Source organism: Stegodyphus dumicola, chromosome 1 (genome assembly GCF_044657685.1).
Source record: "Stegodyphus dumicola isolate Sdum_Otavi_A_Nest chromosome 1, ASM4465768v1".
Lineage (NCBI taxonomy): Eukaryota > Metazoa > Arthropoda > Arachnida > Araneae > Eresidae > Stegodyphus > Stegodyphus dumicola.
This window is the reverse complement of record NC_140768.1, coordinates 181,200,225-181,224,577: the sequence shown is the minus strand read 5'-3', so window position 1 is coordinate 181,224,577 and position 24,353 is coordinate 181,200,225. Positions and strand designations below refer to the sequence as shown.

The following is a 24,353-nucleotide window of genomic DNA, read 5'->3' as shown; positions in this document are numbered from 1 at the left end:
CCAAGATATTTTTACAAATATAGAGAACATTCGATAAATATTGCAGATCTTCGGAACTCCATCTTCAGTAACATTGAAAATAGCAATTTCATTTCAATGAAACCATGTCTCAACTGTGAAAAGTGCCTGATGTAAAATAGAAATGCTGTCACTAAGTTTTACAAAAAAAAAAAAAAAAAAAAAAAAAAAAAAAACAAATAAAATAAAGATAAATACACAGAATGATTGGGTTTAGTATCTGTTCCCCACGAAAGACTCATCAAACCCCATGACGCTTGAGTATTTTATTTGAAGTGGGTGGGTGTAACCAGTTCAGCTTACAGCTATGCGTAAGTTCTACCGACCAATAAGTCCCATACCATGAGTTTTCGTGAAATGCTAAAGTTTATGCAAATAAGAATACTGTATAAAATCAAATTTAACTTTATTAGTTCTCTACCTGAGATTCTTAAATTACAAGCTGACAGTCTTACTCGATTGGTTATTAAATGTAGGTGGGATCAAATTTAAATCTTGAGAAAGTCACAATTCAATTTAGTCTAGAAGGAATCATTAATCTCTGGCTGATAGTACGTGTTTAAAATGTTCATTTGCAGCTTACCATTTGGACAGGTAATTCGTAGGATTCTTCTACGCAGGCCAGACATTCGCCAATAGCTAATTCACTCCACACGTGGCCATATGTTTCTCGTTCGTTCCCTCATTCACACTTGTTTCTTTCGGGTAAACTCTTTTATACATCTATACCTAGCACATAAAATCTATATAACCTTCAGGGAAAGAAACATGACTTGAAGTTAAAAAAGGACAATAAAGACGCAAATTAAAAATTAACTTGTTAGTTAAACAAACTATAGTGTCACAACCCCTTTCTACGTCTGAAGAATTCATGCCCCTCCCCGCGAAAAAAAGGCAGTTGGGCTATCAACCTCATAACATAGAATACAACAATTAAAACCATCACGAACAAAATAAAAATATGCCAAAAATGATGTACTATCAAATGTATGGTCAATTTTTTAACTGAATGCCCTGCATATAAATGTACAAATTTAATTAAACATGATATTCCCTTTAAATCGTGTGTAAATGTGTATTTGCATATATATATATACAAAAACAATCATGTTGCAAAATCATGATTCCTTAATGTGTATATGAGTACACACAAAAGGAACATAATGTTTGTATTTTTAAGAAAATTCATTCAATAACTAAGAAAAGGAGGATAATAAAAAATCTAAGACAAAAAGTTTCTTGTTTACTTTTACCAATAATTTTAGATGAAAAATAAAGCCTGTAGTGAACTGTTAATTGTTTCAGTTCGATTGTTATTTTACATTTTGCTTTCTTTATCATCGCTGAGCTGTTGTTCAAAATAAATTCTGTCTCTTTGCCTGCATATTTTATTTGTCTTTTGTGTTTGCAGGTAAGTCTGGACTCGAAGGTTCGTGAAATCGTGAATAAGAACATGGTGGCGCCCACAGCTAACACTTTTGACGAAGCTCAGTTGCAGATCTACACCCTTATGCACAGGGACTCCTATCCGCGATTCGTGGGGTCCACCCTTTATAGGCGGATGGCTCAGCTCTCACCGCCAACTCCGCCCACCCGTAAAACATCAATTTCAGTCGGATGACCGTGGCTTCTCTGCTACTTCTACTCTCTGTCACCTTGAGATATACTCAGACGTCATCCATGATATATCTATATATATACATTAACATATATATAAATATATTACATTATGCAATCCATGAACCTACAGAAGCGATTACTTAATGAATCGATTTGTTTGGTTCATCTCAAACGCCGGTATATTGATCCTTATATCTGCAGAAAATAGCCTCGTTCTGGCAAGGCCTTCGAGGTTTTTGCCATTCCTGGGTAAATAAAATAAGAAATCCTTTCTGAAGAAATGCGCACCATTATTTTCTTCTCGAAGGGCAAACAAAAAAAGCAAATATTACTTGATTTTTGAGAATCACGAAAGAGATGGAACTTGCGGTAATTGTTTTCTTAATCTATTTACAGTTCCTCGGTACAGCTGCTATAAAAGATTATGCAAAGACAAAATGGACAGGAAAAAATCTTAAATATAGTGACACGGACTGGGATATTGTCTAGTTTTGTTGTCCAGGTTTTAAGGATACGTAATATGAAAAGGATTCCTTTCTTATTTCCCTTTCAATTAAGAAATTTCATTTCAGGGAATCATCTCAAAGTACAGAGTTGAAGTCAACTGGTCAAATTTTCTCTCATTGTGATGTCACATGTGGTAGTGTACAACGCATCATGACAAGAAAGATCTTCAGAAGCAAGTGAATTTTCATTTGCTTCAGACTAAAATTCATGACAATAATTTGCAATGCACAAGAGGTGTACAAAAGCTAATGGACCAGTAATCTACAGCTTACAACTTAGCAAGACCGCTTTTAGGTTTTTCAACCAGATATTTCGAGCATTCCGTTCAACTACTATGGAGGTACGTACATTCCATTTAAGTTGCCTCACAACCACAAAAGACATTTATAAAGTTCTCCAAAAATCACAAATTGCTAGTTTACTCGCATGGAGTAAGATATTGTATATGGTGCAACGACGAATAAATAAGTGGACTAAGAAATCCATCTTTGAATCCAAAACCAGCCACTGATGTAAACCCGGTTAAATGCTACTTAAAATACTCTTCTGACACTTAGCACTTCGCTACGTGCAATGCAATTTTTTGATGAAGAATTCTAAGTCATAATATTGAAGTGCTGGGTGTAAAAATAGAGAGAGAGAGAGAGTGGGCTGTACTTTGAAATCCGTGCTAGTTGGCTCGCGTATGTTATAATACTAATGTACTTGCTGACATCCGCATCATTGACTTTTGAAGTATAATATGTTTGCAATAACGAAAAGCAAATCACCTTAAGCATTGTTGCACACGTGATGTATTCAAAGTCCAAGGTAATATAATATATCTTCAAGCTCAGCCACAGGCCTTTAGTGCAATTGATTAGCATTCGTTTCACAATCATAAGCTGGCAAAGTTACGAATACGAAGTTGAAAAATTTGTGGTGATGAAAGCATGTACCGCTTGATGCCATTAGAAATGATAAAATGTTTTATTTATTTTTATCTAATCGTTTTTAGTTAGGCATACAATGTTCGAAAGGTATTGCAAGAATTTCTACCGCCTTTTCAGTCTAAGAAACTGTTATGAAACTGTTTTCTTCGCACATCTGGAATAGAGCAGTCGTGCGATTACGAAACAATAAAAAGTTCTCATCACTTGTTGTTTTCGTAGCACGTGTTAACACTTGCTGCAATCACCTTCATGCTCATCACTGTCAAAGAATCTTTAAATGGATTACTTTTAATTTTGCCTGCATGATGTTTATCTTTTGATAATTTTTTTAAAATATTTTATTTAAATGCAAATGCCTCTGTCTGTATATGTAATATTTTGGGGTTCATGCCAGAATTATCGTTTAAATATTCTAATTAATGTCAAGACTATAAACTTCAATATAGAAATACTATTGGTAATAAAACAGAATTCCCTCTCTTTCTTGCAGATTCGAAAGCGAATAATGTTTGCTTATCAAAGAGTGTAATAAGATAAAAGAGAGTGTAAGAATTTAATTGGAACAAAATTGTTTCAATAGAATAGAATAGTACAGAAAGGAATAGTACGCTGTTGTTTGCTACTCAATGACTGCGATTTTTAAATTTCGCTTTTTACGTGCTCATTTATCCAAATCATTTCCCCAAATCTATGGTATTTTAATTAAAATTAAATCTCTTGATACTTCTCCATTATGCATAATGTCTTTTCCTAAATATCAATTTTTCACCGCAAGATCTTTTCTGTCGTAAATATTTTATTATAACATGCACTGCGAAAAAAAAGGGACAGTTCTATATCTCCCGTTCTACTGGGCAGATTGACGAAATTCAAATTGCATTTTTCATGTCTCGAAAGTGCGACTTAGGATATATATTATATTTATAAATAGCAATGTTCTAATATAGGTATTTTGACACAAAATCGCACTTTTTCTGAAATGACATGTCATTTTTTTTCCATATTTCGATTCTACGACTCAAATTATGCCAAAATATTAAGTTTTGTAAAATTTGGTGAGAAATTTGTGGAGAAATTCAAAAGTTTATTTTGGCGCATTTTTTTCAGTTTGCGCCAAGAATAATTTACTTAGCGAACTTCTTAATATATGGCAACCTATCTTCCTCTCCCTTTTTGCATTGTGCATGAGCGAGAAAAAATCACATCGTTCCTGCTTTCAAATAATTTCAACAAAGTGCCTAAACCACATTTGATGTTATTACCGCTTTTAACAAATATGCCAAATTCAAAACACACCAATATATAAATTCACGTATATATTCGCAAATTTTGAATAAAAAACTCTAATTTTTTGCATGTGTGCCTGGAAATATATCTATTTTAAGATGATGGTAAACATTTTATAGATTACAACTCAAAATGCTTTTCGAAAAATTATTTTAGAATACCAATTTAAAAAAATAAATTATAAAAAATGGGCGAATTTTATTTGGAATGAACCTCAATTTCGAAATGGTAAAAAACGAATAAAATAGGTTTAATAAAAAAAGAGAGACTAATAAATATATGCCAAATTCAATTAACATTGAGGAACTAAAATTTTCAGAGCTAATTTTTTCAAAAGTACTCGTGCGATTTTTATGAAACTTGGCAGTTTGGCATAATTTGAGCCGTAGAATCGAAATATGAAAATCTTGGCACGTCATTTCAGAAAACGTCCAATTTTGTGTGAAAATACCTACATTAAAACAATGCTATATATAAATCTAATACATATCTTAGGTTGCGCTTTCGAGACATGAAAAACGCAAGTTGAATTTCCTCAATTCGCCCAGTAGAACATGAGATATAAAACTGCCTTTTTTTTTCCTACATGTACATCACTAATAAGTAAATAATTCTCAAATCCTGTTCAGTGTATTTTTGTAATTTTCCAAACATTTTAAATACTTAATATTTTATTAATATATTACTATTTTTGTTTTATTACGAAATATTTTAATTGATATATTTGTTATTTCATATTAATTCAGTCTAAATTCATTGCTTGGAACTGAATTATTTTTCGTTAAAAAATTTAACTTTAGCTTTAATAATACATTATTCCTGCTAAATGACGCTTAAATGTTGTCAGCATTTAGTATATTTGCACCTTAAAAATATAAAATATATGTTAATAGAAAGCAGATAATTATTCGTCAGTTATATGTTATTTCATACGTTCTAAGTTTTTACGTTCTTATTTCCACTATTATATTAGCTTTGATAAGCGGCAACGAAATTTTGTGGCTCGTTTTTTAATTGTGACATTTGATAATCCCTCTTTTTTTGCTTTTCTTTAGGAAAATGTTTTGACACATTTTGATAAAGTAAATCAGTTGCATGAGTGAATCTGAAATTTTGTCATTCCGTTAGAATGAAAAATTATTTTTCTTCATTACTTTTTTGGATTACTATGCGTAAGGTATTAATTAACTTTACTTAAGTAAACAATTTAAATTCGTGCAAATAATGATAGAAGTATATCTCACTTCGTTGTTCTTTCTTAAAAAATAAAAAAATTTGCAGCAATCCAAGATGAAATCAGTTGATTCGCATCAGCTGGAAACCTCATTTGATCGTTTTGTACCTCGGCTGATAATTCTTATAATATTCCAGACTTTTTCATTATTATTATTTTTATTAGACAAAATAATTGCCACGTAATATCTCAGACAGTTTCGGTTCGTGGCGATCTTAGTGTTTCCGCGTTAGAAATAGACTTAATAATAGCTATAATATGGAGCTGAAGTGGTTAGATTGTTAAACTAAAAAATAAATGAAACATATTTTGAAACTGAGGAAACAATTTGTATTAAAAATTACAAAATAGGTATCTATTTTGAATAATCGTATCAATGAACAAATGAATTGCAACTGAGTTTAAGGGTTTCTTTTTTTTTTTTTTTTTAATCATCCATCTTTTGAAATCCCAGAATCAGACCAGATATAACCACCTCATTTCCTCTTCCCCAAAAATATTTTTGATACGACACTTGATCTTTATTAAAACATTTTCTAACAAACCAGTATTACAAAGATATGACGTCGAACATACTTTCATCATGTTTTAATGCCATCTAAAATTCAATTAGTTTCGTAGTAAATGATTACTGTAAAAAATCATCTTCAGTATATTATCCCAAGACAGCTCAATGAGATTTCCTTCTATAGAAGAAAATTCAGGTCGAGTTTTGTCTTTCAAGAGGATTAAATCTAAGAGAATTTATCGATATTATCACTCTAAAATTAATTTTCATACCAATTGATAGATATTTTTCAAAACCGGTGGTTTGGACAGTGTCTGCTAGATATTATTCCGGTCATAGTACCATACCTCGATTGTCTGATTCTAAAATCCTGTGGATTAAATATAATTTCTAAGAAAATATTGTAAAATTTCGCCGTGCTCCTAGGAGCCAACCACAGCGCTACAGAACCCATCAGTACACAATTGGGAATTGCTTGGATGTCTTGAAGGGTTCAAGAGTGAAAGAATTTTTTCTTATAGGCGAATTCAAACGATTCTTATTTATTTTGACAACTATTAAAATTTTTCATTGCATAAATTCTTTTCCCTCTCTTATAATATTATAATATGTCTATAAATTTCATACATTTAATTGTATAGAATGTTGATTCTCGTAGCATCTGATGCTATTTCTCTAGTCTCGTATTCTTACGTGAAAGGAAGAAATATTCATCTGCTAGAGAATGATATGTCGAACGTTGAGACGTAGCCATTATCGTGAAGCATAATAGTAGCCAAGTTGAAAACACAAAGAAAAGGTTCTTGAAAGAAAATAAAAGTTATACTACAGAAAAAATACAAAATATATGAAGTTAAATAAATCGATTGCTTTGTTGCTTACTTTGTTGCTCAAACTTTAACGTCTGCAATCGAAATATAGCTTTAATACATTCTAAAGAACTACAAAATCCGTGTAAGTCTTTTTATTACCATGCTTATTTTATTGCGGTGGACTGAAATATTGAAAAATGGTCTGCTGCATCGGTCGCGGACACTTAGCCGACAGGGACACTTAGCCGACAGGACATTTAGCCGACAGGGACACTTAGCCGACAGAACTTTTAGCCGACAGGGACACTTAGCCGACAGGACATTTAGCCTACAGGACATTTAACCGACACGGACACCTAGCCGACAGGCCATTTAGCCGACACGGACACTTAACCGACAGGTCATTTAGCCGACACGGACAGTTAGCCGACAAGACACTTAAGGACACTTAGCCGACAGGACATTTAGCCGACAGGACATTTTGCTGAAACAGAGAGTTAGCCATCAAGACATTTAGCTACGGGACACTTAACTGTCAACACATTTAATCCACAGGACACAAAGCCGACAGTAACGTTTAGCTGACACGTACCCAATAATTATTCAAACTTACTATCAATTACAAAATTTCTCGACTTCTCCATAAGTTCAATATTTAAGTTATTTTTTCACTATCAGTAAAATTCATTTTTAGATTCTTAAAGATCTCATATAGCTTTTAATTATTGAGTTAATTTAGCATGGTTTGATATGTATCCATGGACGTTATAAGAAATAGACCAACCCAAATGGGTTTTCTCCCCTGCCTTGACGTATTGCCGGCTGTCACCTTGCCCATATCCGGAGGAGTATGCAGCGCGTATAATTTTCAAGAAAAAGCTGGTAATAGCACCTCATTTGACAAATTAGAATTTTTAGATATTTTTATTTTTGAAACTGAAATTGATTTTTAAAAATTTAGCATGTTTATCGAGCATAATTGATGTTCTAAATAATTATAAAGCTGTTGCATGCTTTCAGGTCGGGATATTTTAGTAGCTTTTCCTATGCTGCAAGGAAATTTGTATCTCCTTCTTTTAAAAGTAATATTTTAAATCTGAACTAATAGAAAAATTCAAGCAAAAAATTTTCTCTTACAATTTTTATGCTTTTATTGGTATAAATAAGTAAAAAATACTAAAATTGAAAAAAGGGATTTTTGAAAGTTTTGCTTAAAATTCTTATTTGTACTGCTTTTTAAAAATTATATCTGAATATTGAAGCATAATATTCTACAAAGAAGTTTTATTTCAATAATATTTCCTAATACATTATAGTGATTAACACTTTTAACACTTTAATAATTTTTATGCATTTATTATAAAGTTAAAAACTGTATTTGACTGTAATAATTGATTGTGCTAGTATTTTATAGTGATTATTTTTTTAATTTATGTCTAGTTCTGAATAAGTTTTCTTCTTTATTGTTAATTTATTTTATCAGCCCAAAGATGCGGCAGCTCAAAAAAGCTATTAGTTTCGAAACGGCATTTTGTTTTGTTTCACTATAAATGTCCGTTTCACTTTGCAAACTGTTGCCACCAAATATTATCGCCCTGTATTATATTTAAAGAAATTAATGAAGAATCTGCATGAATGCATGTATGTTTCTCTCGCACTGTGAAAAAAAAAACAACAGAATTTAGAACCATAAAATTTTGAATAACGTAATCCTCTACCCGAACATGGGCACCTGCAAGGACTAATTTCGAATTTGTTTTAATCCATTTCATATTTTGTAATTTTAACGAAGTTTTGATTAACAAACTCAACGAGTTCAAAGCAAGCAATGGCAACCCTGTACAGAAAATAACATTTTTATCTCCAACGCGGAAATTCTAAAGATATGTCATTTTCAAATATTTTGTGATATTGTTCTTGAATTGAATTTTATGTGGTTTACTTGCGAAGAACATGATGTTTAATAAATAAAGGTAACACGCAAAACGTTACAAAAACGCTCCTTTGGGCGTAATATAAAATTATATTGCTGAGTGCTTCCAGAGTTTATCTTTTTTTTCCTCATTATACTCAAAAACGTTTATGCTCCGAATTTTATGAATTGCTAAAATAAATAATCATGTTTTAATGTTAATAATTAATGATCATATAATCAAATAAATGATCGTCTTGTTATGTTATAATAATTTTTAAAACTATTGCTTGAAAATGCTCATAAAATCAAAGAAAATTTTCAAATCTTGTTTAATTTTACCTTATTTGTTTCAAAGCATCATATGCTATCAGTATTATTTAATTTTACTTTATTTGTACACAAAAATAAGTTCATAAGTTTTGCGTTTAGCATTTTTACCGTTTTACTAAAGTAAAGAAATTTATAGAAGAATTACGCTTGAAAAAAATGCGCAAAATGCAATGCAATAAAAATTATTGTAATCCTTGAATTATACTTTTTATGGAAACATATAGTGGTGAGGGTTAGTTTAGCAAATATATTTTATTTTGTTATTAAAACAATTTTAAAAAAAGTGAATTTTTAAGACAAGCAAAGGTATAAATTATTTGTGACCTCTATAATTTGCAGTTCATGTCGCCATTCTTGAGATAAAAATTCTGTAACATTTTATTAACCACGCCTCTTGCTTAAAATACTTACTTAGGTGAATGTTTATAGCCCTAAACTAGTGTATAATGTTTAATTTAGAAGTAAAATATTCTTTAAGGTTTTGTTTTAATCATTTTCGAGAAATTTCAGCGCTTTTTCAATTTGGCCAATGTACACCAAACACAATGTACACCAAACAGCACGATACATATCAAACAATGCTAAATGAACACAATAATTAATAGCACATATGAGATCTTTAAGAATCGAAAAATGAATTTTATTGATAGGTGAAAAAATGACTTATATATTGAGCTTGTGGAGTAGTCGAGAAATTTTGTAATTAATAGTTTAAATAATTTTGGGGTACGTGTCAGTTAAACGTCACTGTCGGCTTAGTAACCTGTTAACTAAATGTCTTGACAGGTAAGTGTCCCGTAGCTCTAAATGTCCTGACAGCTAACTCTGTGTCGGCCAAATGTCCTGTCGGCTAACTGTCCGTGTCTGCTAAATGTCCTGTCGGCTAAGTGTCCTTGTCGGCTAAATGTCCTGTCGGCTAACTGTCCGTGTCAGCTAAATATCCTGTCGGCTAACTGTCCGTATCGGCTAAATGTCCTGTCGGCTAAGTGTCCTTGTCGGCTAAATGTCTTGTCGGCTAACTGTCCGTGTCGGCTAAATGACCTGTCGGTTAAGTGTCCGTGTCGGTTAAATGTCCTGTAGGCTAAATGTCCGTGTCGGCTAAATTTCCTGTCGGCTAACTGATGTCGGCTAAGTGTCACGGACCCCTGCTGTATACCGAGGTATGCCTGTATTCGAATCAAAACCTCTTTTAAGTACCAACAACGAAAAAAAAAGGAGTCAGAATTTTTTGGTATTTTCGTAAGAATGTTACCATCTTGCTTTTACATTTAAAAAAAATGTCGTCTGACTGCTTGAGTAATTCTTCTATGTATAACAGTAAAGTCATATGTCTGTCTGAGATCTTAAGTAATCCTTCCATATATAACAATAAACCACTGCTAGTTCAAAAAATGAGGAGGAAGTGAAACAGAATATGCATGCATTAAACCAGAACATTTTTCAACGTTTCGAACTCTTAAACGATCAAATCTCAAGAGCGGACGCTTTGATCAGTGATAACAATCAAAAGGAAATATGAAAATACGCATTTTGAAAGAAGGTCTTGAAGTGGGTGTCTCAATAGCTTGTTGAAGAGCCGGAAGAATCAACGTTTCTGGCAACTGATTGAACAAGGTCTTCAAAGCAAATTTTGTACATTTCTTTATTTCTTAACTTAGTGGAGTTTGCATTTTACCGTGCTTTAAAATATGACATACATTGAAGAACTCTTTCATAAGCACAACAATGAAATTTTTTTCCAAACAACCTCGTACTATTCCACGTTAAATATTTTATTTCTTTCGTGTTTTAATATTTTAATTTTTTATATTTAAAAAGCCTGTGAATATATATATTCTCAAATATTATTTGAATTACAATTTTTCGAGACTTTTGTTTTTAATTCTGGCTTTGAAACCCGAAGAAGTATAAATGAGATGTTTAGAAACACATACTGAATACTGTAGTGGATCAAACTTCTTATCCGTTTATAAAATTTTATATGCTGTTAATACTGTGGTACTTAAGAAAAAGCGATTATTAAAATTATGTTGAAATGATATAAAAATTTAAAACTTCATATATACAGAAAAGTATTTGAAATCAAGAAATATTAATCTAAACACATTCCTGTTAAATATGCATTCTATTTTCTGGTAAACTATTTTGTACTTAAAAGCTTTCTTGCTAATTTTCTTCTTCATTTCTTTTTCATTTACTATTTATTTTCAGAAATGAATGTGATTTTTTACGGGTTTTAAATCCTAAAGTGATTTTAACGAAATCATGGTGTTATTATGTTTTGTCTCACATTTCATGTTGATAGATAGAAAGACTTTTTTCACATCTTGTTGCAAAAAAATATTTAAACGAAAAACGCACAAAAGTAGTTGGTCATCAAAAAGGCTAAATTAATTAATAAAAGCTATCAAATTTTAATAATATACTATTAGTATTGTTATATTAAAGATCTGTTTAACGAGCCAAGATTTTAACATTTAAATACGGAGATATATAATGAATATGAAAATTGTTTATGAATAATGTTTAATTAATATATTTATAAATTAAATCTTTTATTCTGTATTTTGCAGAACATTTCTCTTCACTGGGTAACATAAAATTTTTGCTGATTTTTCATAACAGAATCATTTGCCTTCTGATTGAGAACTTTTTAAATATAGCTGGAAAAGTAGTTTACAATGCCCTCCATTGTGAAGAAATTTACTGTACCTGCTCTTGTCAAAGTTCTTTAAAAATGTACAAACTGAATTCAAATTTTGCTAAGGGTCTCAGCTCACTCAGTGAATCGAAGAAAATCTCCGAAATGCCAAAACATTTGGAAACGTTTGGCAATATTTATTTTATTTAATGGTGCCATATAAAATTTCGAAGCTAATAAAATTGAATTAATGTCGTTATACAATAGTTAATTAATATAATATAATTTCAACCATAACAAATGCCGTATAATTTAGTTTGCATTATTTAACACGGTAGACATTTAACTAATATTGCATAATTTAATTCGTTTAATTAATTCATAACCTAATGCTGCTTAGTTTAATTAATTATTTATATATAATAGTCCTATAATTCGTTAAAGGAAATTTAATATCGTCTTATAAGAATTCTTATGAAAAGGTGGTTTTAATTAATGGCATCACATAAAAATTCAGAATTCAAATACGAGATAAAGGCAATAATAATGTCACAATAATGTGAGTTTACCGTTTTTTACGTTATAGTTTCTCATTACATTTCTTCTCGTTATTCGATAACATTTGTTCACCATTTTGTTTTCTTGCATGTAATTTTTTTTATGAATTTTACCATCTCGCAAATAAAAGAGCAAATATTATGGTTTAGTTACAGAGCATCACCAAAAAGATGCGACTAATTTATAATTACTTTAACTAAAATGATATCATACTAAAGAAATGTATATAATAACTGTATGATTTTTGAAAATAAGAAAATTACTTAATTGCCACTAAAATTTTAGACATTGAGAATATTATTTATAACGGAATGCTTGGCGTAAATCCTTTCTTATTGTTTCAGTGTTGTTAATTATACTGTATGTGCACAATAAATAGTTAAAAGCAACAATTATAAAAAAAACTGATTCAAAATAAGTACTAAAGCAATCATTTACCTTTCAAAAGTCTCTGAATCATCTGCAGTTGTCAGGTTGGAAATCAACTGTTGATAACCACATAGGTGAACGATCTCTTTAAAATAACTAATTTCTTGAGAGTTTTTTCTTTCCTTTAATTTCTTTAGTATCATTCTACTTAATACCAGTAGTCAATCATACTGTATTTATAGTTATGAATTATGTCAATCTAAGTTATTATTAATCTAAAGATAAAGTGATTTTACTGGATTTATTCCTTAATTAGCAGCAAATGCAAAATTTTAAATTACTAATTATGTAAAATACGATTCAGTGAATGCGAAGGAAAAAAATAAACAAGATGAAATCTTATGTGATGAAAGAATAAATGAATGCTCAGCCATTTTTAGATAATCAATAGATATGTGTATTAACATATTTTAGTATCTTTTACATACTGGAGCAAATTGAAAAAACAATTATATCTAATTTCCAATAAAAATTATGTTGAATGAAAATAACAAAATATTACAAGTGCTGCAAAGTAATCAATGTATTTATTTTATTGATATATAAGAACAGATGGAAAAGAGGGTTGTAGTAAGAATTACTTTGCAGCTGTTCTGCATGAATAATATGAAAGATAACATATTTTTAGCGAAACTTGAACGAAAACAAATTCTTATACACATCTTCTTTGTTCACCATTCTAGTCAATGAAGTATATAATTTATTCAGTCCAAATACAAATTTTTTTAATGACAAGTTATTTTAGTTTTCAAGTAAAATACGTCGAGACGCTTCTGATTTTGCAATTTTCTGAATGAATATTAATTTTATCCTTAACACTAGTCACTTTATTTATTTATTTACATGAATCTAGGATGAATTATAAATCAAAAAGATATTATAAAAGTTATCAACACATAAGCATAAAAAAAAATCTAAAAACTAAAAAAATAAAAATTCATTTAGAAGAACTGTAAAAATACAGGAACAAAAAAAGAATACTCCGAAAGTTGAAGAAAAACTAAAAGCTATGTCAATATCATACTTTAATAGTCTTCTGTGTATTATTTGGATTACAAATTAATTCTATCGCAATAACTATTATGCAGATTTATTCAACTGAAATTAAAAATAGAAGTTTATAGTATAGATCCATCTGTTTACATGCATATCATAAATTTTACATTCTTAATGTCAATTGAGTTAATTGCTTGCTGTATATTCGTTATAATCAGTAATAATGTACAAGGTTTTATAAATGCTTTGGAAATATTTAAATAGTATTTTTTTCGAAATAAACTGAGAATAGCAATGGAGTAAACTTTATTATGTTTTTATGTCTTTATAAAATTTCATTTTTGTTATTTGATAGAGGTATTACATTTATGTCATTCTGAAGTAAAATTTAATTTTCCTTGCGCGAATGCACTGCGTTAATTAAAATCAATCAGTTTCCCATATCTGTCATTATTACCATAGAATTCTGTTACCCACAAAATTATGTAACAAACTTATGTCTCTAAATTCATTGTTACTTATGTAATTCAACAAATTTGATGTACTATATTTCTGCAAATAAATTTGATGTTATTTTGTTGCTATATTAAATTTAAGTGTTTAGAGTTGAGTTGATGTTAAGAGACATAGAACGGAGAGATTTACTTTAAATATTTTCTTTTTAAGGTGCTATCAAAGCTACTAACGTAAATTTAACGTAACTTCTTAAAGTATCAAAAAAGAAATGAGGATGTTTTTGCGTTTGGAATTTGGATAAGTTTGGTTTAGAAAGGAATTTCTATTCAAGGTATAAGAAATCTCGTTTGTGATTATATCAGCATATATTCTTTGCAATGGAACTGCATGAATAAGAGCATAAATGCTGAATATATATAGATACAATGTACTTTATTGTTATTGTTGTTATTATTAAAAGTCTAACATAATTTGCTGGTGCTTAAAATCAGAATTTTGAGGAAAGCATTGCAAAATATAAAGGTTTTCATACTGCGACGTATTCACAATATTCTGAAGAAGTTCTCGTTCAAACCAAGTGAACAAAGTTTCTGATTTGTTTTCCTTAAATATTTCAATGTTTGTAATTTATTTGTGGGTTATTTAAAGAGACAGTTATGTTGGTTATGCACGAATGGATTTATATTGTGTTTGCTGAAACAGTGATTTGTAATAAACATTCTTTATCTATTATTACGGTTAATTTTTGAGGTTTGATAGTTAATAATTCAAAATCGAAGCAAATATTTCCCTGTTTTCTTTCATTCGCAGATTCATTTTCATTTTTCAATGTTCCCACTCTTCTTTTGTTGAATTATAAAATTTGTATTGTATACATTTGCTAAAATTTTGTCTCAATATGAGAATTAATAAATTTTACCTTCCTAGAAATGATATAACTTATGTTGCATTTTCCTGAAAGTCATATAGCTTATTCTATATCCTGTTATAGCTTACATTGTACTAAAGACGGATATATCTTATACTGTGCTTAAGCCCAATATGGATTATACTGAATATAGCTTACATTATATTAAAGCCGGATATATCTTTTGTGCTGAAGCCCAGTATGGCTTATATTGAACTAAAGCCTGATATAGCCTATACCAATGGTCTCAAACTTATATTGTATGCACGATCAGAAAACAAATGATAGGCTAGATTTAATTTCAATGAAAATTTGTAGTAGCAAAATAAAATCTATTTTAAATAACTTTAAATTTCTCTTACTAAATATTTAACAAAACATATATGAGCAATAATAATATCACAAAGGAAAAATTTTGTTTATTTTCTGTATAAAATACAAATTCGTCTCATCTAAGACATTCTTGTTGATTACACTTCGTAATTTAAATGTATTTGACATTTATTTATTAAATTTTTTTCAGATTGACATTTATTTGAAATAATTATAACATGCTTAATTAAACATTAAACAGCTTAATTTAATTCACACAAAAAGTAAACAAATTCTGACAACTCGAGTTTGCCCCACTTTAAAAGTTTTCTTTGAAGACTTCTGGAATGGGACAAAACTGGAGTAAATAATGGTAATTAGTTTAATCTTTTTCTCACATTTATTAAAATTTTCTTCGACGTGTAGTTAAAAATACGTTTGTATGTAAATGATTATAAACTTCTATATCTTTTAGTACAGCTTGACATTTGATGGTGTTTCGATTCTGATAAAATGTGTAGCCTTGAAGAGGAATTACTAGAAATTATCATCGGATTTTATATATAGCCTGTCATTCTAGGTCTTTTTTTCTTATTAGTTTTCAAATGTGAAAAAAAAACTGTACACATTTAAATGCTTTCCAAAACAAAGTAATTATTGTTAGTGCAAACATTCGTAATTGAGGGTATTTACTTTTTGACAAATACGAACAAACGTTAATAAAATCTGCATCTTCAAACCTTTGAATGAGATTTATATCAGATTATAAATTAATAAACTCTGTTTATATATTTTTCTCGTTCGTTATTCATGTCGGTTTTAATGGTAATGAAAATAAGGTAAACTCGGACTTCAAACAGCTATAATCTTGAAAATCATTGTAACACCGAATTTGCAATTGATACATAATAGAAATGTACTCCTTGGCAGCATAAAACTGCTTCGGACACAGCTTTCTGCCCGCCAGATCGCCAGTTTGAGACCATTGGCTTATTCTATACTAAAGTTGAGTATACTTGCTGTTGAGTCCTGTTGATGTTATTTTCAAGTTTAGTAATTTTAAGTTTTGGGCTTGCAATTAACGTTAACACCAAATACTACAATAATTATTTAATGGTTAAGAATTTATGATAATTCTTTATATGGAAAATTATTTTAATTAGAACCAAAAAAAAAAAACGATCATTTTTGCGGCACATTTCGAAATAATGATTATTGTGACATAAAGAGGTGTCTATTTTAATTCAGAAAATATGCTTTAGCTATATGAGTTAAAAGAGAATTCTGACTTCCCAATGTATCTAATGCTGTCATAAAGGAGAACAAAATAGGTTTTTCTTTAATTTACTTTTATGAAGTTAATCTAGTTTATAACTACAAAATAAAGAATTGTTACGTTTTCAGAATTAAGTAATTTCTTACAGCAAAACTGAAAATGTTTTTCTTTAGATAGATATCACATATCAAATAGTTGTTCTGTCAAACTATTTGCCAATAAATTTCGTTTTCATGTTATTAAGTACTATTGTTATGTGTACCATATATAATGTTATTAGATATTAATTATTTAATGTCGAATGTAAGTAATTAAATGCATCGAATTCTAGTTTAAAGAATTATTAGAACTTATAATTTTTATTAGAACTTCTTAAATGATCAGAGCGAGTTATTAACGACAGATGTGCTTAATGTTAAACCTCATGCAAACTTTTATTAAGCTTGATTTCATTATAAAAGAAAGAATATAATTTTTTCTTTCATTTCAGATGATAAATGAAAGTTTTATTACTATTTCTTTGTTCCTTTCCAACTTTATTTAACATAACGATGTTAACAAAATAATGCATTTTTAAGATTAATAAATACTAATTACTTAAATTTCAGATAAGCTGAAAACGAATTTTACTTTCCTTTAACTCAGAAAATTAATCGAAGCTTTGCGTTACAGTAAGCTATTTTTGTAAATAATTATTCATCTTTAATAGCACAGTATATGTAAAACCAGAATCTCAATCACTCAAATATTTAAATAAACATATTTGTTGTTGTTAAATTAATAAAGGCGATAAAAGTGAAAACTACTAATGCAAATTGATAAATAAAATTCATAATTAATTTTAATAATAATAAAAGTTAATCAAAATTTCTCCGTTTCCTAAATCGATAGAGGCATTTGCCAATGAGGTATTCATTAGGAACTAAATAATCAGCCTTTGAAATATCTGATCACCGACAATGTAATTCAAGAATCCTAGGATGGTAACTGCCTCTGTTAAGGAGAAGGGGAAGACAGTACACAAATAGCCAAACCTTAACATCTTTCGTACAGGCAGTCAGAATCTGCTATCTGTCATATCGCCCCGAAGGGTATTTAATTAGAAAGATTAAAATTAAATTTAGCTTCATATACTTAATTTGTGTTTTAATTCATTTAAGTTTACTATTTATTAATTAAAATTTGACATTACTCACTACACTGCAATTAAAAAGAGAAGACAGAATTGTAGTTTTTAACCCTTTAGCGGTTACGAGTTTAAGCAATTCTTTCTTCCCAAATGCGCCTGATATCTGTGAGTAGTAAATCTGTTATACGAGTTGGTTCGTTGCTCCTATTGCAGTGTGTAACTGAAATGCGAGCTGAGTTCGCTGATGACCACCAAAGGGTTAAAAAATCGGTTCTCAAAATATTAAAAACTTAAAAATCACTGCCCTGTTTAATAGACGCCTAATAATTATTTTAATATTTAAAATACAGCATAAACATCTGCAGCATAATTTAACACATTTTAATGTATTGTTTCAACAAAATTAAAACTAACTGCATTGAGACAATAGAATATTTTAATCAAATTTTTGTAATGAATAATATGCAGAGAACATTTATAAGTATTATATACGTACATGTATATTAGGAGTATATTACTTTTCTTTCCATTTACGTACTGTAAATTACTTTCCAAAAATACTTACATTTAAACCATTCTGTGTCTTTTTTTACTCCTCATCTTTACAATGTTGATTGCAGCAATGAAAACGTAACAGTTTTTGAAATGATTTAAAGAATGTACAACAAACGGATAGAACATCGACTGCTTACAGACGTTTACGCAGTTTTTAAACCTTCTTTGTCTTTGCAATGCGAAAATAAATTCAGTAGATAACTTTGCAAAGACGTAGTCGTCCATTTTCAGTCGTGTCTGAGACGTTGCGTTTCAGATATATATATATAAATATATATGCGAATTAATTCATTCCTCTCTGCTGTTGTAGTATGAATGTTTCAGATTATCTGTTACTAATGTTGAGAGATTTTACGTTCATTCCCGTCTCTTGTAAACCTTAGATCGTATTGCTATAAATATTCATCATTTATCTTTGAATACTTAAATGGTAGATAAGAATTTCCATGAACTGTGATTATTTACAGATTTTGATGTTTCTTTCATGAACAAAATATTCGAACTCATCTTCTTTTCATGGCAAGTGACAGAGGTTGAACAAGGGAAAAATATATCAAAGTTTGTTTCTGAGATTCTAATTGTTATCACATGTGGCCATTTCTATAAAGATAGTGGAACGGAGAGTAAATTTAATTCGTTTTTTAATTATTCTAAATGTCATTTCATGATTTCAATTTATTTTCATCCCATGCGAAATTACTTTCATAGAATATGAGAAACAATATTTATTCTAAGGCATATCTTGAATAAAAGGCATATCTAAAGTATACACAAATCTATTGAGTCAAATCTGCAGACTGGCATTGTCAGCTTTTCTTCTTTTCACTTTACTTTTTATCTTATGTAAAAGGATAACGGGAGTGTTGTGACACATTCTTTTTCCTTTAGTTTAATATGTACTCTTATATTATGTAAGTGATGATAATGAAATATTCCAAATTTTAGAATGTGAACCTCTTATTATTCCAAAGTGACTCATTAACAAACTGATGTTCTACTTGTATTTTTATGTGATAAATATTAGAACTGCATTTCTTATCTGAATAAATTAATCTAAAACTTAAGCTGCCATTTGACAGGAGAAAAATTCATGTATTTCAGTGAAACTATATTGTCATTTTATGTGTAGTGAATATCGTATTAATAAGGTATTTTACATGAAACGGACAACTGCGTATTCATTAAACGCATATCTAAGTTTGAGCATTGTAAGCAAAGTAAAAAAATAATTAAATGGCTAAAACACTTCTTCTTTAGGTAATATAAGTGAATGTGTTTTTGTACATTACTAAAATGAATATCTAAGTAATGAATTGCCTAATTATGTATACTAATTACTAGCCTGAACATATAAAGCAGTTATGGTTTTTAGAACCACATTTTAAGGGGAAAAACGCAGTTTTATATTCCGACGAATATGAAAGTTTCTCTTAGCTAAAGTATATTATTGTTGTAGAATACTATAGTAAGAACCTTTCTTTTGTACAAGTATTTTATCTTTAGAATGTAATTTTCTCTTGAGTACAAAGATATATTATTTTAAAATAAGGTAAATTGTTTTCTTTGAGAAAAAGTACATTATCTTTATCAATCAAACCTTGAATAAGATTGCTAGGTCTCTATGTTCGATGTTTTATGTTAAGATCTACCTTAAAAATCGAAATTTTAAAAACTATTCTGCTTGCTTCAAGTTCTTGTAATTATAAATGATAATTTTGTAAAATATTTTTTCCAAATAAAATGGCAGTTTAATAACTTTTAAAATTATAAAAGCATAAGTTAAATCTTATTAAACGTCACAATCTTAGATGGGCATATTAATCTAATTTTATATAGCATTGCAGCTTGTTTAATAATTTCGAATTGTTTCATCTAGTGGTAGGATTCAAATAGTTTATCTGCTGGTCGCTGCTTCATTCAATCATAAATATTAAGAAAATAGTTATAAATTTCCTAAATAACCATCATAATTTAATTACAATGATCGGTTTGCAGAACTAAAAATAGTTCAGTAAGATTTACTATCAAACCGGTGAAAACCTGATGAATGCCGCCACTAGTTTCATCCCAGTTTTAGAATAAAATTATATAAAAAAGTAAGTTCAAATATGAAACTTTCATTAATATTTATTTTATTTTATCTCAATATTTTTTTTCAAAATGCATTCCCTTCAAAAGCATAATTTTATTTAGTCCATATTTATACTTAAAAACTAATATCATCTTAATCAGATATTCGTTTCTGTAGTGTATGTTAAAGAATTAACTTTATTTTTAATGTCTCAATTTCAGTATCTATAGACAAGGCCACATGAATTAAGATAGAAGTCGGTTTCTTTAGAATTCAGTTCTAAGCCTGTGACTGTCTTCAGATGTTATAAGGATTCGAAGACGAATGTGCGGTGTTCTCTATCAAGATTAAATTACCACTTTATTTCATCACATTAATAATAAATATGGCTGTTGAACCAACTCACGAACTGAGATTTGCTTTTCAATTTAATGCATACATGGTAAAAGTTCATATATTATTATTATTTTATTTCACAGATCAATTATCATGAGAGTATATTCTACGATCTTTCTATCTCTTCGCGTTTTAACTTTTAAACAAACAGAATGATCATACTAATTAATGACTATAAAAATTAAATTGAATTAAGAAAATTATTGATTTCAGTCAGTGACGGTAAAATGTCGAATAATAACAACGATGTTCCATTTTCTTCCCTCCTCTTCTTTTTATTTATTTACCTCTGATTCGTTCATTTGTACTTTTCTTTGTGAAAAGAATTGTTTATAAAATTCAAATACATTTTGAGCAATATAGAAATTTTATTAGCTGTGACAAATATAAAATGCGTTTTCGACATTAAAAATAGAGGCATGTATGTATACAGGGTAAGAAATAAGATTAAAACGTACGTACGAAATTTCTAAAACTTTTTAAATTTTTGTCAGAAAAATCTATTTTGAAATTTCTTAAAATTTAATGTTAAGGATCTAATTTCATTTAAAAGCCCAAAATATTTATTCATGAAATTCTGAAACAGTTTTTCTAAAATTTTCTGTTAGATGAGGTTATTTGACCATATTTGTGGTATGTGTCAAAAGAAAAGGATGCCTTCGGACGCTTTCCCCCGGGGTGCTCCCCGTCAAAATTAGGGGCAGAACTGAGCCAAATCCTGAGCCACTGTCACCTGTTAGGTGCTCAAGGCTGTTGCCAACGACGATAGGCGTAATCTGCGCTCCTTGCCACGAGGAATTTCGTGGACTTGGACTGACTACGTCAGACAAGTGAACATAAGCAACAACAACAGAGATGGATGCCTTCTCTTAACTTTTCTTTACACACTAGGTGTTTGAAATGCAAACCAACTCGTATCGATATTACATATGGAGAAAACCACTAAATCGCCTTACCACCAGCCCGTTCTCAGGGCTCCGAATCTGAGTCGCACAACTCCTGTTTAATGGTCTCATCTCCTCGACCATCGGAAGGCAAAGAAACCTTTATTAGAATAAGTCCTTTAAAATTAATCCATTATAACTTATTTTAAGTAACCGTTAACATATCAGAATATTTTTTCCCATTTTTCAGATTATATGTTTGCTTTGTAATCAAGTTCAAATGCTAAAATATAATGAATTTTTCAAAGGACAATATGTACAAACCTTAGAAAAGTAATCTATTCATAGAAAACTCATATTCGTGATACACGCTAATATAAACGCGAACATGCATACATCTGAATATGGTGTATGAAACCACTCCTTGTTAATATGATTGCCAGAATTAAATGTATCTTCGTGACTGTCTAGAGTTAAATATTAGAGCGTAGGCTATTTTTATAGTTTATGTTTTTAAATCCCAAAACAAGTGACTATTGAAAAGTGTCTTTAAGACATAATAAAATTTCTAAAAAAGAGAGATTTAGTAAACAATAAAAATAAATTAATTAATAAACAAGAATTAGCAGTTTCAATATACATCTACATACTTTAGGACTTTTTTGAATTAAAAAACCTCTTCCTTTCCTACAGCAATAAAAATCTTTATGCTTAAACTTGTATCAAAATAAAATAATTTTAGATTATTTTGAATTAGAAGCTAAACAAATAAGAGGGAAATGTTTGCTATCTTTAATAAAAAGCCACTTAAGGGTATTTCTTCTGGTATATAGCAATGTTAAGAAATTTTTAAATCCTTTTTTATGTTATCTCTAAAAGAAATCAATGTAAATATTAACAGAAAACTATATTTTTTTCCGTACAGAATTTCATTATTTCATAGAAATCAGTGGTGATAAAACGTGTATATTTTGAATTTTTTGGTCAAAGCTTCATTTTGTTGTCACTTTCAGTTTTTATCTGTTCATACTTCGTTTCGGGCTCTTTGAACCTTTTTTAGTTTGTTTGAATATCATTGGCAACGGAATTCATCAAGATTAGATCATTAATGAGCTAATTCAAAGGACCATTTATTTGTAATTTTCAGTTACACATACATGTTAAATGGTAGTAATTTTAACTAAATAATAGAATATGATTTAGGTATTAAATATATCTTCAAATATTTTATTATTTCTCTTATTCATGTTAGAAAGTTTAACAAGAAAAAGGGAATTAAGCTCCATCATTTGAAATCAATAACAGATAAAATATGAAATGCAACTAAGTGAGATTTCTTACTGCATTTTAAATTACAAACTGCTCAGTTTGCTTTAAATTAAGAACAGTTATTAATAGCGTTTCATAAAATATATATTACAGAAGAGCTAGCCTATTCACGGCAAAGTAACAACCGTTCCAAAATTCTATTTTATACCTTGTTTCAAACAAATGGACTATGCAAATTATTAGAATAAGTATGTAGTAAAAGCATTTAATGAATACATTTGAGCATTTGCAAAAACAAATTAAGTGATTTTTTACTGACAAACGCTAGCAGTGTCATTCATGTCTAGTCAGGCCTAAAGATCTCTTGATAAAAAAATGGTGTGTGAGTGTAATAAAATAATTAGTAATTTCAAAGAACAATTTCATCAAATTTTATCGCACATTCATCTTCGAAATCTTCGCTTCCGACCACAAATCTGTGCTCATTTTTTCGTATATTGTACGAATACTGAACTCAAAGTGCATATGGGCCTCTTTCACCTATTTCTCCTAATCAGAATGGGTGTTCAGAGAATTCTAAATCGCTTTTGTAAACAATATTTTATTTCCTTGTTGTTCAAATTATTGCGCAGACTGTTTTATTGAGGTTGAAATGAGTACCTAAATACCAGGACTCAACTATTGCTGTACTCTACGGCGCAAACACTGTACATGCTTCGGAGCCAATTATGAAAAGTAGGAAAAGAGCTGTAAAAATAGATACATAAATAACTATTCTTGTTCATATTTGATTTCGAATTTGTGTGTCATTTGTTTCCATCTATTACAGGTGTTGAATTTGTACACAATTTTAAAAAAACATTGTAAAGTATTGAAGTAAATAAAATATTATCGATTGAAACATTTGATGTCTTTCTTTTATTGACGAATCTAAGACATGCGATTTTTTTTTAACCTTTGTAAAAATTTAGTTGTTAATAATCTAATAGTTGTTTAATATAATTAAATTTTCTTTAATTATTAATTTTTTATCCTTACTTTGTTAGTAAACTATCTGAAATATGCTTTAAACTGCTCAGATTGAAGCCTGATGTGAAGGATTAATACCAGAATTCGATTTAGAAGGGATTTATTCCAGAATGCGTGTGAGTAGGATCTGATAGCTTCTGTTGCCACAGATTATAAGCCGCTAGTCCCTGCTGCCACAGATTACAGGGAACCGAAAATCCTCCTGTAATTCTACATAATCATGTTATTTTTCTTGTAAAAATAAGGGAAATGAGAGTCTGGAACCTCTACAAGAATATTGCC

The 24,353-nt window shown here is 29.4% G+C and overlaps 1 protein-coding gene across 1 annotated transcript in view; it reads left to right on the top strand.

Moving 5' to 3' along the window:
- Positions 1-23,947, top strand: part of LOC118194170 (uncharacterized) — a 195,772-nt gene extending 171,825 nt beyond the window's left edge. The window contains exon 6 of the mRNA XM_085823453.1: positions 1,430-23,947. Coding sequence (XP_085679579.1) covers positions 1,430-1,639 — 210 coding nt within the window. The 3' untranslated portion in view covers positions 1,640-23,947. The remainder of the gene's footprint in view (positions 1-1,429) is intronic.
- The last annotated feature ends 406 nt before the right edge of the window (positions 23,948-24,353 follow it).